Below are 17,413 nucleotides of genomic sequence, written 5' to 3'. Positions count from 1 at the left end.
CTTTACCTGGTCATGGAATAAAAATATCATCTCTACTCACTTATGACCCATGGGGTGTCACTCTGACGAAAATGAAGAACATTTACCATTTTTGTGCTGCACATACGCAAAACAGAGTGCACATTGGATTATTCCTCGTTGTAGGCTTCTTGAGCATGAAGATCGACATAATGCCTTAAGAGCTTGCAAGTCTGATAATAGGAGAAGTATAGTATACTTGATCTCTAACTATTTATGTTCAATATTGCACATTAGATCAAGTGCAATTGGGAAAAAATTATTCATCTTAAGCAGACGTTCTACTGTATTTAGTGATTAATGTTTTATAACTGTTCACTTTTTGGTCTTAATTGCACTATACACTCAGAAATCTGTGACAGCCAGTGATTTATTTTGAGCTACATTTGACTAGTTATTAGCTTAGACTGCTGGATGGCATAGCAGACCCACTTGGGGCTTACCTAAGGGCTCTTCTTGAGGTCTTTTTTAAAAATAAGTTTTATTTTTGTATTGATTTTTTACCTTTTTATGCAAGGAATTGATAATCATTCAATACACACACTGATAGATGGGATCAGCAAATAAAGCCCAACATAGGTACATATACAATTGCAGCAACAGAAGCAGGCATCCATAAGGACAGAGAAAAAAAAACACATTTTAAACTAGGAGAGATAAACAATAAGCATCAAATCTTTATATCTTAAATCCAGTCAGTAACAGCAGCCCAGATCTTTGCTCCCGTTGCCCTCTTCCTTCTCCCCTTAATCTTATAGATGACTGTTTCCAGATTATACATCGCCAAAAGTCTTGCCCGCCAGCTTGTAAATGACGGAGGATCGGGGGTAATCCAATCCTTCGTAATACATGCACGCACAACTGCCATATAAATAAACAAAAAAGAAGTCATTGCTTTGGATCTTGTTTGTGCCACAATGCCTGAATTGACCCATGTCATCACCAGTTCCCCAGTTATACACACTGGTGAACCCATTATTAAAGCTAGAAAAGGCTCAATAGACAAAAATAGGTCCGCTAATTTGGGACACACGTAAAACATATAAACTGCATCCGCCGCTCAGAAGCCACACCTGTTGCATTTGGTTCCAGCTGATGTCCCCCATTTAGAGATTTTCCTTGGGGTATAGTACAAATCATAATTAGCCATGTAGTGTTGTGCATGCATCCTACCCGTCAGCAAGACTTGATTAGCCAAGCTAAAAGAGTTAATGAGATCAATTCCCTCTTGATTTAACATACTTGCCCACTTCTCTTGGCATTGCTCTACATCATCTGGGAGTACCTCAATCAAATCGGAATAAAAAACAACAATGGGCATTTTTTTCCCAGTCTCTCAATTAAAGGGAATTTTCTGAGTTGATGCTCTAAGCCCTGTCCTAGCGTACTCAAATAACTACAGATTTGAAGGTATTTGAAACATTCATGTTTTGCCAGGCCATATTGTGCTTGTAACTCTGTGAAGGTGGCCAACTGACCATCAAGACATAGATCTCCTAAACGATAAATTCCCTTTAGACGCCATCTAAAGGAAATTTGATCTCGAAAAATCAAAGGGAGTAGCCCGGCAGCTTCAAATGGAATATAGGCATTTATATTCGGGAGATCCAAATGCCGCTTGACCCGCCTCCACACAGACTATGCCGCTTTAAGGATTTAAAATTTAGTTTTCTTAAAGTAGCTTGGTTCCAGTACTTTAACCAAACAGCCATTGGCCTCCTCCCCCAACCCGAACTCATAGATCGGGGGGCTATGACAGGGCATAATCCTAGCCCTATCACCCACAACCAGAGGGATAATAAATTGCAAAACTGCTGCCCAGTAATAAAACAAAAAATACGGAATACCCCAACCATCACAAATTCTGGGCAGCACCATCTTTTTATACGCCCTTCTCTGCCTCTTATAACCTCACAAGAATCTAGAACTAATCCTCTCAAGCCTTCTAAAACATGAAGCTGGAAATTTGAGTGGGATGGTTCTGAACATATACAGAAGTTTGGGCAGTACGAGCATTTTTAAAACATTTGACCTCCCATGCAAAGATAAATGCAAATGGTCTAGTCTCTCCAACATTGAATTCACTTTAGTAAGTACAGGATTCATATTTATCTCCGGGATCTTATTGATTGGTGACGAGATCTTAATTCCCAAATAAATGGCTTCCGAGACAGTAGTTATATCATCAGGGGGATCGCCACCAATGCATAAGATCTGTGTCTTAGATAGATTTAATTTATACCCCGAAAAAAAAAAAACTTTAATGCCAAGCGACCAATTGCTGGCAATGTGAAAAGCAATATCACTGGTAATGATAACAATATCGTCCGTGTATTCCAGAGCTCTATACTCAATATCACGCAACTTGACTGGTTTAATGTCGACGGATTGGTTTAATTTAGACAAGAAAAAATCAATATATAAGGCAAATAATAAAGGCAAACACCGGCATCGTAGTCTTGTACCGCGACTAATTGTAAACAAACCAGATTCTCTACCTGCAATCCGTATACAGGCAGCTGGGAACAGATATAATGACTTCAAAGCTTGAAGAATCCCAGGTCCAAAGCCCTTCAACCGTAAAGCCTCCCACATATATAGCCAGGACACCCTGTCGAATGCCTTCTCGGCATCCAACAGGGTGATTCCTATTGTGGTAGCTTCGGCCCAATCCATAAGAGCTATCAAACGCCGAACATGATCAGCAGTATCATGGCTGGGGATAAACCCATGCTGAAATCGTGAGTCCAATGTTGAAATAATCCTCGATAAACGTACTGCTAGGATTTTAGAATATATTTTACTATCTGCATTAATTAACGAGATAGGTCTATAAGATGATGGTGACAGGGGGGGGGGTTATCTTTTTTTTTAAATACTGTAATGGTAGATTTCCGCAAAGACAATGGAGTATTTCCCCTTTGTGCGGCCAAAAAGGTCACCATCATTTTTTTTTTCAAAACCGGCTGTAAAGTTCTAAAGAACTCAAGCGGAATCCCATCCGCTCCCACCACCTTACCGGCAGCCAATGATATTATTGCTGCCTCCACTTGCACCCAGGTAATGTCAGCATCTAGGTCTTCCTTTTGATCAGCAGTCAACTTAGTAATCTCAATATCTCCACAAAACTCTGCTACTTTCCCTTCAGTTCCCAGGTTATCCTCATTTGTATACAATTGACTATAAAATTTGCCTAAAACCTCTTAGCACTTCAGCAGGCTTAACATGAATTTGCCCCTGCTCATCCTGGATGGAGTTAATCCTCTTAGCTACCTCTTTTTGTTGTAGCCTTTTGGCTAATAATCAACCAGAGTTTTCCCCCACCTCAAATAACGCAGACCTGTATACTGCCATTTGAGCCCCTAACTTAGTAGCAAAGTTTGGATACAGCCTCATTTTCTGAATGGCAAGATCCCTCGAGATTTGTTCACAATCCTGTCCATTGCTGACTGCCATCATGAAGTTCATTTCTAGGAGCTGAAGTTTATTCATCTCATCCGAAAATTCTACCCTTAATCTACGTTGTTTATTAATGGAATAGCTTAAGGTCTCTCCCCTCACTCCTGACTTGAAAGCATCCCATACCGTATACACTGGAGCAGACCCACAGTTATTTTAAAAAAAAGTCAACTATCCAATTGGACATTTGTTCACAGTAACCAGGATCAGCTAGTAATTGACGCTCGAATGTCCAGGGTCTTATAGGAGATCTATACATGATTTCTACTTCTAATATGATAGGGTTGTGGTCAGAGATTATTTTAGGTTGGATAGTAATCCTAGCATTGGTCGACAACTCTGCCGTGATAAAAAAATAGACTAGCCGTACATGCTTTCGATGGGGGGCAGAGTAAAAGGTATTCCCTGGGGCACCCGATCCTTTCAACCACCACACATCTACTAGTCCAAAGTCCTTAAGTAGACCCCTGGTAGATTTGAAGACTTTGTTTTTTTCCCATCGTACAGATAGTTACCAGATATGTCTACATTTCTTCCTACGTGAAGGTTAAAATCCCCACATAAGATTAGGGGAGATGGCCAGGCAGCAAGCCTAATACTAAGGTCGTTCAGTATATGTGGATCATCAGAGTTGGAACCGTAAAGTGAACAAATAGTCACCACAAGGCCATCTATCCTCAGCTCGATAATTACCCACCGACCATAAGGGTCTTCTTTAACACGCTTACACTCCCCCCACCCAAATTTCTTTAAAATAGCAACTTTTCTCGTGGTCGACCCTTGACGCGTACAGCCCACAAGTTCCAAGCCCAGATCTCTTAACCACCTCCTATTGTTCCATGCAATATGTGTTTCCTGTACACATAACAGTTCCACCCTCATTGTTTTAAGAATTTGAGCCATGATCCCTCTTTTTTTCCCATCATTCAGGCCGCATATGTTCCAAGAACAGACAGCGAATTTACCCATCCGTAAATGAAAATTGTTTTATCATAACTGAAAAACTCTGCCATTGCCATCCCACCAAACTACTTGGTACTACAAACTCAAAAGAAAAAGATACTTTTGTAATAAGTTTATTCACCCACTCCTTACTACCATTCCAATGCAAAGACCCTAATATTCCATTCCTCGCCCCACACCCCCCACCGCCACCCCAACCACCCCGTCCCCCTTGCTACCCCAAACCCCCCCACCCACACACCCACTCATATTAGTCAAAAGGACTGATTAGTCCCTATTAATGATGGAGAGAAAGGGTTGAGTGCCCCCCAAAAAGTAAGAAAAAAAAGCTTTCTATATTGCACCTATTGCCTGTTTCTCGCTAAATTGTGCCCAAGAAATCCTTTGCAGTAATCTCAGAAATAAAAAATGAAGTTTTATCCTTATAAATAATTTTAAGCTTAGAAGGATTCAATAAATAGGCCTGTGCCCCTTTTGCTTGAAACAGCGGAATCAGTTGGTGTAGATGCCACCTTTACTGAACAGTTGCTTGGCAATAATGTGGGCGCACAAAAAACTCACAACCCTTCCCTCTTCTCTTGCGGTCTGGCTGCGCTAAGTCATATAAACGATCGCGGAGTAAAAAAATTATTCAAGCGAATCAGTATTGCTCTAGGTTTAACCTCCGCCCCCCCTAGCGCCACCCCGCAGCTGGAAAGGAAATCTGTGAACCTTTGGAGCTCAAGCTCCCACTTCCAATGAGTCAATTCAGGAAAGGCTTCTACAAACAGATCAATTACGAATTGGCGAATGTCTTTCCCTTCTGATCCTTCTGGAACATACAATACTCGCAAATTGTTCCTCCTTTACCTGTTTTCTAAGTCAATTAGTTTCCAATTTGTCATCTCGAAGAGAGTGAAGGGAAGATACGTCAGCTTTCTGTTGAACAATTTCATCCTCCTTTGAGGAAATTCTACCCTCAGCTTCTCCAATCCTCAATGACAACTCCGTGCAGGACTTGAGAACATGACGCACTGTGTTCTTTAGCTTACGAACTGCACCCTGCATCTGCAGGCCTTCCGCTTTTGTCTCCTCACGGTGTAACATAATAGCCTGATATATAGTGCCCAGAGTAATCTCATTCTCTATTTCACCATAACCGTTGCCAGGGCCCCTCAAGTTGTGGTATAAGAGAATGATCCGAAATAGGCGTCCCATCATTATTTATTACACACCTGGTCAATGCTTCGGGTGGTTTTTTTATCTCTTGTGCTTTTCGCACAGTGCTTTTTTCCCCTCCGAAAGTAACAAAGTATTTTCGTCTTCATCAAGGGGAGCGGAGCTAGTCAAGCTTCTATCATCAGCCCAGTCACCATCAGCGCTCTCAATCTCCGCGGTATTAGAAACATCAAACATAGAATAGAATTTTCCGCCTGAATCCCCGGAATCCTCTTCAGTAATCGCTTCTCCAGTAAGTGTTTCGCTACAGGTCGCAGTCCCTTGAAACAGTTTGCCAGAGCCCTAACTAACAGCGGCTGAAGATGGAACACTTAGAGAGCTAGTTTGAATATCCAGTAAAGCCCCATTTGACAACTGGGGAGGAGCGGCATTTTCTCCAGTAAGCTCTAATTCATCTGGCACTAAAGTATTACCCGACTTACTTTTCCTCATTTCTCCCACAAAGTCCTGCTTGTTGAACAGAGGGGATGCGCCCAAGCTTAACACAGATGTATATGGTGCTGCTCTGGTACGGCAACCGTTTGCTCTACACCCGACGTTTTATTTTTTCCTGGCGTTTTTTTCTTGAAAATCCCGGGAATCGTTTCCTTGGAGCTTGCCACATCCACAGAACGCAAAGCCCCCGGAGTGAGACTCGTATCTTGCTGTAATTCGCCAGAATTTTCGGACATGTCGGTATCCCCCAAGCCAGCACCTTGCACCGGAGCTGCGTGACCGCCGACATGAGCAGACGCGGGTACTGTTGCAGCGGCCGCTGCAGGAGTCTTCGGACCCTTAGAGACAACATTGGTGTTAGCGTTCTTAGGACCCATCACTGCTATCCTGCTCCGGCCCAGGTTTTTGATAGAGCTCCGTGTCTGACACTGCTGATCAGCAGCTGCAGCTCTCTCCCCTTGACGCCAGGAACTGACCGCAGCTCCGCCAAACTGACATGCCCAGTGAGCGGTAAAGTTCCAGCTATGTCGGCGTCTTTGTCGATATAAAAATGACAGCAGCCTCATCATTCCGTGTAGTTTAACCAGCGCTTAGCACTGTTCAGCATTCACTTTCACGTTTCTTCACCAGCATCCAGGGGTGCAGGGGGGCGTGTAACGGAGAGCACTCGTAACTTGCCTCACTCGGACACAGCTGTGTCCGCCATCTTGCATCTGCACTCCTACCTTCAACACAAAACTTGCCTCTTCTTGAGGTCTTTGCGGTTTTGGCAATTGCCTAGGTACTCTATTGAATCGACTTGGTTGTTCATGGATGTAACTTGATTTTAAGTCATTTAAGCTTATCTGCATTGCAATGAGCTGTGTACTGTAATTTATTATATACTTTATCTAACTTTCTGTGCTTTTACTTTGCCCTTCTGTTGGCCGCAATGAAGTCTTTGATTGATTGATTCTATTATGCTTTTCTATGGAAGAAAGTTATGCAAAAGATGTTCCAGGGCCCACACATGCAGCGGAAGATTAATAAAATGTTTGACTTTACTGAAGATTCCTGCAATGCAGAACCAGGAAAAGGTTATGTACCGTTAGTTATCTTCTGCATTGAGTCTGTACCCCATACCCAAAAATTTTGCAGTCAGGCATGGTATATAAGTAATGTAATTAGAGATGTGCTAGCAGCAGGAATTCAGTGGCTGGTGTACATAACTTCAGATTTATATTTAAAGTTATTAAGGATGCTTAATCTATGAAATGTTCAGTCTTTGTGGCCGTGGTCACCACATTTTCTAATTCTATCGGAGAACCCATTTTTTCACCACTAGCTCACACTTATGAAGGTGCAGGGATCTGCTAGCGTATAGATTTTCCACAAATCTTAATGCAGTCTTCATAAATTCTTATTTTGTGAATTGAAACCTGGGAATTTCTCACTAGAGATTCCGCTGTTAAACAAAAGTTGCATTTTTGTGCAGAACATTTTGTGAATGGATCCTTTCTAATTTACCTAAGTTTAGATGTAATCCCCTCCTCCGTGAACAGAAATCCTCCTAACCACCCCCCTGGCTCCAGCTTGTTCAGGTACAGCCTTTTTGTCATCTACCATTGTTGAGAAATGGAGTGGTTAGGTTTTAAGAACATTATTTGTGTCTGCTTAAGATGTGGCTAAGAGCAGATAATAGGACTACCCTTCTTTCCTTTACTACAGCTTCATGTACTCTGCAAGGTTATTTTTTCAGTGTATGTCACTGTGGTTAGAGATACTTGGACTCTTACAACTTTGGGCATTAAGGTGACATCACATTTTCCTTAATTTGTTGTTATTGTTGATGTGAGTAATGCTATGACATTCACTTGTGAGGAGCACAAACATGGAGGTAGAAAGGATGAGTAAATTCTGTTAATCTCTATTCTCATATCCCTATCATATACTAGAGTCATTCTTTCTTCCCATCTTTCCTTTGTTTACGCTCTGGCATGATCAGCTTCTGTGTTTCCAAGTGCATGATATTCATCTTGGCTTTATCAGAAGCTGAAGATGTTAATCTGCAGAAATCAGAAGTGCAGTTTCAGATAAAGCTTTTAATGAGTGTATTTCTCTTGTTTTTATTGAAAATTGCCTGCTAGAGAGACTGCTCCTTTTGATTTCTGATTTGAAAAATCCCCTTAGTGAATCCATAGTGACAGCTCTCGTCACCAGCTTGTTGTTGTTTGTGTGGACTTGGCTGTGGAGGGAAAAATAGCCAAATTTTCAGGCTCCTTCCCAATACAAATTTAAAAAGGCCTGACAAACTAAGGGTTGCACCTCTATTCTTCTATATATGGCTGTTCTTTTCTTTCCTGTTAAAACATATACAATTGAAATAAGATGGGTATAGTTCTAGAATAGTTTCTTCTAGTATAAGGAGTATTGAATGCATGAGATTTATTGTCATTTTGTGGACGAAAAGACATGCACATGGTATCGTTTACATTCTTTTAGGCGAAACTGTCAACCTATTCAGTGCTACCTCTGTTACAATTAAAGACGCTCCTTCCTTTGGACTTTTGAATCTCAGCAATCACTAGCTCTAGTTTGATACGAAGGGCACATTTGCATAATTGTATCTCTCCATGTGCTTTAAACCTGCTTCTATAAAAGAATAGTAGTCAGAGCTACCTATGTTGCTTTATCTAAACTTTGCACACAAATGTTACATTGCTTGATCATAGTATTTGGTTTAGATATTTTCTCTGTTACTAATATACTTACTATCTTTCAAGTTTTATATTGTGAAAGAAAACCGTGGCAATGAAGGTACCTGTGTAGGAGTTTCACGGTGGCCAGTGCACGACTTTAACCATCGCACTACCTCGGACATGTGGCTATATAGAGCTTACAGTGGCAATCTGTACCACAACAGCGAGCAGACTTTGACATTATCAAGTTTTACACAAGGAGATTTCATCACCTGTGTGTTAGACATGGAAGCAAGAACTATTTCATTTGGTAAAAACGGAGAGGTAACCTTTATCATCTAATTAAATTCATGTTTATATGATATAGATGCGAGTTATGCTAATAATATTTATACAAGGCCTAAATAGAGTGCAGTAATTATTGCCATAACATATTCTGTAAAACCTTGCTTTCTAATGCTAAGTGGAAATGTGGGCATCGTAAAACAGGCACATTGGTCAAATAGTTGTTTACCATTTATTGGTTAGGTAAAGTTGAGATTGTCGCTTTGCAAACTTTTCTGTATAACACGTTGAATGAAAATGACCCTGACGGTTCTAATCGTTTATTGCTGTTAAGCATTTTTTAAGATACAGTTTACCTTGCATTTCCCTAGGAGCCCAAACTTGCATTTGAAGATGTGGATGCAGCAGAATTGTACCCATGTGTCATGTTTTATAGCAGTAATCCAGGAGAAAAGGTAACCTGCTTATTGCTAAAGTTTTCTTATTAAGAACTATTTATGAGGAAAAGTTGACTTATTATAGTTAAATGAAATGTTATTACACTTACCACTGTTCCAGTAGCTGCAGAACTTTTGATTCAGTACTTGCCTACTATTTTATGGTGGATACGTCTTACTGCAGATTTCTCACTTTGTGAATATTCACCACGAGTCAGACTGGAACTGGACATTTTTAAAGCAGTACTCCTTTAAGCTGGTAGGTGGTGTTGTGCAAGTCAGAGCCAACATCGTTCTGCTCTGCAAATGACGAACAGGGCTGCATGTAAGCTCCAGCCATGCTCACAGATCTCAGTTCCTTTCTTTCCGTGCCTTCAGATGTGGATCTGGAGCTTCTACTTCATATTAAACACCCATTTTGTGTAACATCTTAACAGTGTGCAAAAGAAAATGTCACTCACTAAGGGACTGTTACAAACAATGTCTGTGACAGATGCTAATGAGATGTGTGTTTGGTGCCTGGAGTCAGAGCACAACTCCAGGGCCTGTGATGACTGTGCCCATGTGTAGGAAGCTGGCTCTGCATCAGATGTGTGCTTCACCTCACTTCCCTAACCTATTTCGTGGTGGCAATGGCAGGCCGCCATTCATGAACCACACCAGAGCTGGCCAGTTTTCAGGGGAAGTCTCTAAGATGCCCTCTGAGTGCATTTTATATTAAATCCCACTCTGGCATCGGTGGGGATTTAATATGCTGATGTTTGCTTCCAAACATTCCAGTTTTTAGTAAAGCCATTATGGAGCTGTGGGGTTCAATTTACTACACTTACATTGTCTATCAATGGATACTCTGGGGGTACAGGGCTCATGCCTCTATACCCTCACCTTAGGAATAGTGAATCCTGCTAGAGGGGTGACTTACCTAGGCCTTAGGCAGTGGATTGCAGGCATGGCATGCAGGGGTGTGTGCCATGTCAACTCTTTACTTTTCTCTGCACCAAAACACACAGTCTGCTGTGGTAGTGTGTAGGTTAAGGTACAAGACCCCTAACGGCGGCTTAAAGGGTGCTGCAGTCTTCAGAGGTCTTCATTGGTCACAGTGCCTTGGTACCCATGGTACCTTTACATGGGGCTTACCTGTGGCCAGGGATGTGCAAATTGTGGATACATAGGTACAATTTCGGGAAAGAACACCGGCCCTGGCAACCTGATTGGCAGGGTCCCAGGGCACATCAAGTAGAGTTGCATCAGATGTCAGGCAAAAATGGGGCGTAACCATGCGTGAATCCGAAAGCCATACAGTGCTGCAAGGATAAACTCCACATCACCAAACATAGGATAACTCCATGCCGCGACCGGTCAATGTCAAAAGGAAGGTCTTGTTTGCATTCCCGAAGTCGTACCTGGGTCAGATCATGGTCTCGGTTGAATTCTTCGGGTGAGTCCAAGAAAAAGCAGAAAACATCCAAATGGTAATCCCCTGGGACTCCAGCATTCTTTCATGTGACTCCCGTTCTCACTCCAGATCTCCATTTGAGTCAGTCTCGTACAAATGCACCTCATGTTGTGTCTGTTGATGAAATCACAGCAAAAGGAAGCTTTCAGAGAGGCCATGCAGCAAATTTGTGGCACCTTACTAGTTTCCTCAGATTTCAGAGTCCTGACTACTATACCTTGATTGGGACAGTGGCAGACCTCTCGCCTGCCCCACCTAGATTTGACTCTGGTAATAAATGCACCTCAGTAGGTTGTAGAGGGATCTGGAACTGGTAGGCATCAGAGGTCATGTGTCCAGCCCTCAAGGCCTTCCTACTGTCCCTCAAGGGAAGGCTGGTACAGCAGGTTCTCACAGATAACATGGTACTGCAACAAACAATGTGGTGTGGGTTCCTAGATCCTGTGCCATGAGACATTGCTTCACTGGAGGTGGCTAGATTGCCAGGGCATCTTTCTGGTTGCCAACCCCCTGGCAAGGTCCATGGATGCCTAGGCTGGCAAGCTAAGCAGACATAGTCAGGAACATCAGAAGGGATGTCTAGATCCTAAGGTAGTGCAGTGCATCTTCCCCAGAATGTCTGGATCTTTTTGCCACCATTGAGAACTCACAGTATCTACAATTTTCATACTATTTAACCTATTTATTCTAGTTTTAATGAAACAAGGGATTCCTGTTCGCATACCAATTACTACCTACTTGAAGAAAGTCCAGAGAGATCGGGCCCAAGTCATCCCTTAGGGCTCCAGATTGTGTCAGGAGAGTATGATACCTGGAGCTTCTGAGCATGAGCATCTGTCCTACAATCAGGCTATTGCTATGGGAGTACTTCCTGTCTCAGAAGCAGGGCAGGGTCCTCCACCCAAATCTACAAAATATATACATCACCTTCTTATGTGTAGATTGAGCTTTGTTTTAATTGCTTTAGTCTGCCACCTGAAGATGTCATCCTTGCTACCCGACGCCCCTCACAATAATCCATTTATGTCGGGCATTAAAGGACATTTGTAGCCTAGTGTGGTGCTTGGAACAGACAAGGCTGTTGGACGTCCTTTTATTTGTTTGGTCATTAACCCATAAAGGCCTTGCAGTGGACACTGTAAAAGGTTATCAAGCCTTTTGGTCTTTTTTGCATTTACTGGACCAACCGTCCATTTTAACGTTTGACAGACGCTCACTCCCAAGCCGTTTGTAATGCCCCAGTGAGACTTGGCATTCCGTCATGTGTAAACCTATGAAGCCTATGCATAGCGGCGTCATCTGACCTTGAAGACGGTCTTTCTCATTGCGATTGCATCAGTTCTCGACATGAGTTAATTACAGGTACTGTCAGTGGAACTGGCCTACATCAGGTTTTTCTGGTGGAGATGACTCAGGCTGCCTTATTAACGAAAGTTGTGACTCCCTTCCACTTTGGGCAATCTATCACACTGCCTGCGTTGTTTCATTTACCTCACCCCTCGAAAGAGGAAGAGACACTCCATCAGTTGGAGCAAAAGGACTTTAAACTTTCACATAGATTGTACCATTTAGTTGACAATCAACTGTTATGTTATGTTATGTTATGTTATGTTATATATGGGTCTTGTATAGCGCAACGGCTACTCCAAAGGAGTGTCCCGGCGCTTTGTGCTCCAGACCCAGAAAGGAGACTGAAAAAACATAACAACAAAGGAAAACAGAGACTAAAGATGGGAGCGTTCTAACCAGAAAATAACCAAGTCTTTAGACCCTTTCTAAAGGCAAGCAGGTTAGATGTGGACCGTAGGGACAACGGTAAAGAATTCCACAGCTGGGGGGCCAGGAATCTAAAGGACCGACCGCCCAGACGGGCCCTCTTTATACGGGGAATTACCTCGAGTGCCAGTGACTCCGATCTTAAAGATCGTGTCGGCCGGTAGTAGTCCAGCTTCTTCTGAAGGTATTTTGCACCCGTGGCGTGCAGGGCTTCATGGGCTAATGTCAAGGCTTTGAACATTATCCTCTTCCGTATGGGAAGCCAATGGAGAGATTGCAGCAAGTTTGAGGCACTGGTTCGACGATGCAGGCCAAAAATAGCTCGTGCTGCAGCATTCTGGGTCACCTGCAAGCGCTGTAAGAGATATTCCGGCAGACCCAGATACAGAATGTTAGCATAATCCAATCTGGATCCAATAAGTGCCTGTACAGTTATTCTCCGATGTTCCTCAGAAAGCAAAGGAAAAAACTTTCGGAGCATCCTGAGGATGCCGAAACACGTCCCTGTGAGGGTAGCCACCTGGGATTTGAGCGTAAGCCCGTTGTCGATTTTAATTCCCAGGTTCTTAGCCCATTTAGACGACTGAGCTGGGGGGGAACATGTCGGCAGGCCACCAACTATGCCAGTCCGGTTCCGATGGACATCCAAAGAAAAGTATCTCGGATTTGTCCGAGTTGCACTTGAGGCTGTTCAGTTGGAACTTTTTATGGGATTCTCCAGAACAAAGAAAGGGAAGGCTGTGAGAAGAGGCAGCTGTTATGATGGGCAGACTTTTGAATTTAGATCTGCCATGCCCTGACCAAAATGCAGCTGGCAGAAGTTCTGAGAGTTCATTCAACCATGTCTAAGGACATTATTGGTGCAAGAGGTGCCTTTCATTTATATCTGAAAGACTGTGACCTGGGCATTGGTGCATATGACCACAAAGCACTACTACCTTGACAGCCATATCCAGAGGGAAATACACCAGGTGCTTGGTTCTGCAAGAGTTTTTGGTTTGCACCCTCGGTTTATAGCCTCCACCTTGGGGAGGTACTGCTTTGATATCTAGTCTAAGGCCAGAGCTACGTGGTTAAAAGTATCCATCAGAAGAACATGTTACTTAGCTTTGATAATCACTTTATTGAGGATACTCTAACTGCAGATCTCCCATCTACCCGTTCTGTGGAGTAGCCTCTTTTTAATATCTAAAAGGCTGCCAAGTTAGTACTTACCACACTGTTAACAACAATTGTTCTTGCTAGCTTGAGGGCGTGAAAAGGGAAAAGACAAGTAGCTGACATAAGTGTTTGGTGACTGTGCTTTCTATATGTGGCTTTGCCCCATCATTTCTGGGGCCGTATGGGAATCATTGTGGAGCCACATGATGGTGATTAGCAGCGTGCAGGAGCACTGCTACTAAATTCTCCCAGTTTTGCATCTGCTGAATATTTTAAGGTGAGGAATCTGCAGTTAGGTGGTGTATCCACCAGAAAGAGCATTTCCAAAGGTAAGAAAATTGTTGATTGGTACATGGTTTGTAGGACAGTTATGAAAATCTCATAGGTCTTCCTCCCACTTTCCTGGCAGCCCAAATTTTTAGGTAACTACTTATTAGACTTAGATTTACTACACTGCACTTCAGAGAATTAGCATAGACTAAAAAATAAAAGGCTGGGTGGTGTTATAGTGTATGCCTGTTCCACAAGCTTGAAAAATGTTATGATAAAAATGTATCTTAATTGATCACGTTTTTTAAAACATGAAGTTTGTTTTTATAAAAAGGCGTCCTTGAACCTAGAAAACTCATATGGCTGGTTATAGCTTTGTGCTTTGTGATACAGTGCTTATGTGATTATCTGAACTTAGAAAGATTGGTGCAGATTAGTTAATGAGGTTGAAGTTTTATAAAGGTCCTCAAAGGTTTTCCAACAAAATCCAATAGGGAGTTCAAGGAAACAAGCACAAAATTGGCCTGTTTAGTTATGGCCAATAATAGTACACCAAATTAAATGGTATGTCTAAATGCAAATAACTTCGGCCCCATTTGCTGAACATTAATTACATTTCTATTTATGGCTTAGCATTTATGACTGGAAGACTAATTTAATTTCATGCAGATTACTCATGAGAAGGTTTATAAATGCAGGATTCAAAAATTGCATTGTCATTCAAACTCCCATACAAATTTTGTTTCAGTGATACAAGACAACAGAGAAAAAAGGTCTGTATTGATTTACACCAAACATGGACACTTAGTTTTAAATCCATTTACGTTTTTGAGAATCACTGCAAAATATTTGTAGATCTCTGATTAATAAGTTTGACTACGTTATTTGCAACTTCTTCTTTTGAAGATAGGTTTTAATCTGTATTGTCACAACCTCCTAGATCTGCCTACTCCTTTCCTAGTAGTTGCAAATAGAATAGAGATTGTGAGTGAAGTTGGAGAAAGGTGGTTATCCAGTAACTCTTTCCCACATTGTTGTATGGCATTCCTGTTTCCAGTGTCCATCCATGACTGATCTGCAACAGGTCTGTTGGCTGACTCATCATTGAAATCAGCTGAATACCATGCTGAAGATGGTGATGGCCCAATAAGCCTATGAGCTCAGGGATAAGTTATGAGTTTAAAGCAATAATTGACAGCCTAGGGAGTAGTTTCATGTTGCAGCAATTCCCAATATTTGGTAGTTGGTAAGAACATAAATACTAAATATTGGAGTTTGAGGCATAGCACTGTAATATTTTGATATTCCTAAGTTGGTTGCACAGTATGACATAGCTTTCTCAAAACTGTGTTTTATGTCTACTACAGGTGAAGATTTGCGATATGCAAATGCGGGGCACACCCAGAGACTTACTTCCTGGTGAGCCTATCTGCAGCCCTGTAGCTGCAGTGCTTGCGGAGGCTACCGTACAACTCATCCGCATCCTTCACCGTACAGATAGGTGGACACATTGTATTAACAAGAAAATGGTGGAGAGACTTTACAAAATCAAAAGTTGCATAAAAGAAGCTGGTCAAAAACTTAAAAAGAGTCGTTCAGTTCAAAGCAGAGAAGAGCATGACACGAAAGAAGAGACTAAAGAAGAAGAGAAAGTGAAACACAGCAGGCACAATCTTGCAGACCTCTCGGAACTGCAGCTCAAGATGCTGTGTACTGATGTTTGGCCTGTGATGGCAGTTATTGGTGGGGTCGATGCTGGTCTTCGAGTTGGTGGTCGTTGCATTCATAAACAAACTGGACGTCATGCCACCTTGCTTGGTGTTGTCAAAGAGGGCAGTACGTCTGCTAAGGTCCAGTGGGATGAAGCAGAAATTACTATCAGGTGTGTTTAAAAAATCTGTTGTCAAAGTGCATGAAAAATATTTAGACCACTGATGCAAAGAAATATCGCTTATTTGTTGATGTTCTTTTTACTAAAATTAACAAATATATAAGCAATCAAATGTGGAGGAATGCTATGTCTTGCTTTAGCAATCATGTTTCAGTTGCTTGCATCTGATTAGGTTTAGAATTAAATAAGAGTGTTAAAAGAAGTTTAACAAGGGTGTAACCATGAAGGACGTTGGTGTACTAATAATGGTATATGAAGAGTCATCATCAAGAATCTTTATTTCGGCCAAAACGGCCATAAAAACACAGATAAAAGATACAGTACAAGCCATTAGATAAAGAGACGAACATTACAATGTGAAAATCGGGCAGTTATTCTGGTTAAAACAACATTACAGTACATACAGCGCTCCACTTTCCCCCCAGACTTCCTAGTTGGATCAGAGACCATGTCTAAAATGATGTAATTTGCTAAAAGTGCATGTACAATACATAGAGGACGCAGGCCTAACGTTGATAATGAGTCAAATTCATTAAAGTGCATGTGCATTATGCAAACAGCCAAAGGTTGGTAAAGTGCTCCAGTATCATAAAAAAGGGAAAAAACATTCATAGTACCCAGTTCACATATCCCCTCTTGTGTTCCTAAGGCGCATCGCTACTCTTAGAAAGTTTACATAACAGTGCAATGTTAAAATATCTGCAGAAAGTTTCAGGTACAGTAAAGCTACCTTGGCCTGTCTAAAACCAGCCTTTTTTAAAACTCTTTTAAAAAAATGTTTCCTTCGGAGCATGTAATACGTGCATAACAGCACGAAGTGAAGGGTGTCCTGCGGAGATCGAAGATCGCAGCCGCAGGGACCCTTCTGCTCCACCGTTTTAGTTAAAATCTGCAGGCACCGCTAGGCTGTGATGTATGGAGTTCAACCTGAAGTGTGTCATAAGGAACCTATCCTGGGCACTGTGTATGGGATACAGGTAAGGTTCGATACAAGATTTCGTCAGTATGTGGCTTCTCACTGCAGGTTTTGTTATCTCTTGGTCTTCCCTGATATAACCCAGTAAATTCAAAAACTCCCCTTTAACAATGGTCTTATCCTTTGCCAAGATTTTAGTGGGATGAGTAAAAAGATCCAGGTGACCCGCGGCCTTAAGAGAATCTCTAACATATTTGAGCCATGGGAAATTCATCCACTTGTCCCCTGCCAGGTAGTCCTGAATGATGTCTCTTGTCAGGGCCGTCTCTGGGTTTGACCAGCTCTTAATCCAGCAGCTAACCGGTTTTAATTTTATCCTGTCCTCGATGTGGGCAACACCCAGCTCCTCATGTACAATGAAGCCCGGGGTACTTTGTGGCACTTTCAGCT

The 17,413-nt window shown here is 42.1% G+C and overlaps 1 protein-coding gene across 9 annotated transcripts in view; it reads left to right on the top strand.

Moving 5' to 3' along the window:
• HERC1 (HECT and RLD domain containing E3 ubiquitin protein ligase family member 1) overlaps window positions 1–17,413 on the top strand; it is a 2,101,515-nt gene that overhangs the window by 760,422 nt on the left and 1,323,680 nt on the right. For all 9 annotated transcript variants that reach the window (XM_086959402.1, XM_086959399.1, XM_086959397.1 and 6 more), the window contains exons 35-37: window positions 8,856–9,095; window positions 9,428–9,511; window positions 15,524–16,038. In XM_086959402.1, the coding sequence (XP_086815528.1) occupies window positions 8,856–9,095; window positions 9,428–9,511; window positions 15,524–16,038 (839 nt within the window). The remainder of the gene's footprint in view (window positions 1–8,855; window positions 9,096–9,427; window positions 9,512–15,523; window positions 16,039–17,413) is intronic.

Source organism: Lissotriton vulgaris, chromosome 2_2 (assembly GCF_964263255.1).
Source record: "Lissotriton vulgaris chromosome 2_2, aLisVul1.2, whole genome shotgun sequence".
Classification (NCBI taxonomy): domain Eukaryota; kingdom Metazoa; phylum Chordata; class Amphibia; order Caudata; family Salamandridae; genus Lissotriton; species Lissotriton vulgaris.
The sequence above is the reverse complement of the archived record's forward strand: the minus strand, read 5'-3'. Positions and strand labels throughout refer to the sequence as shown.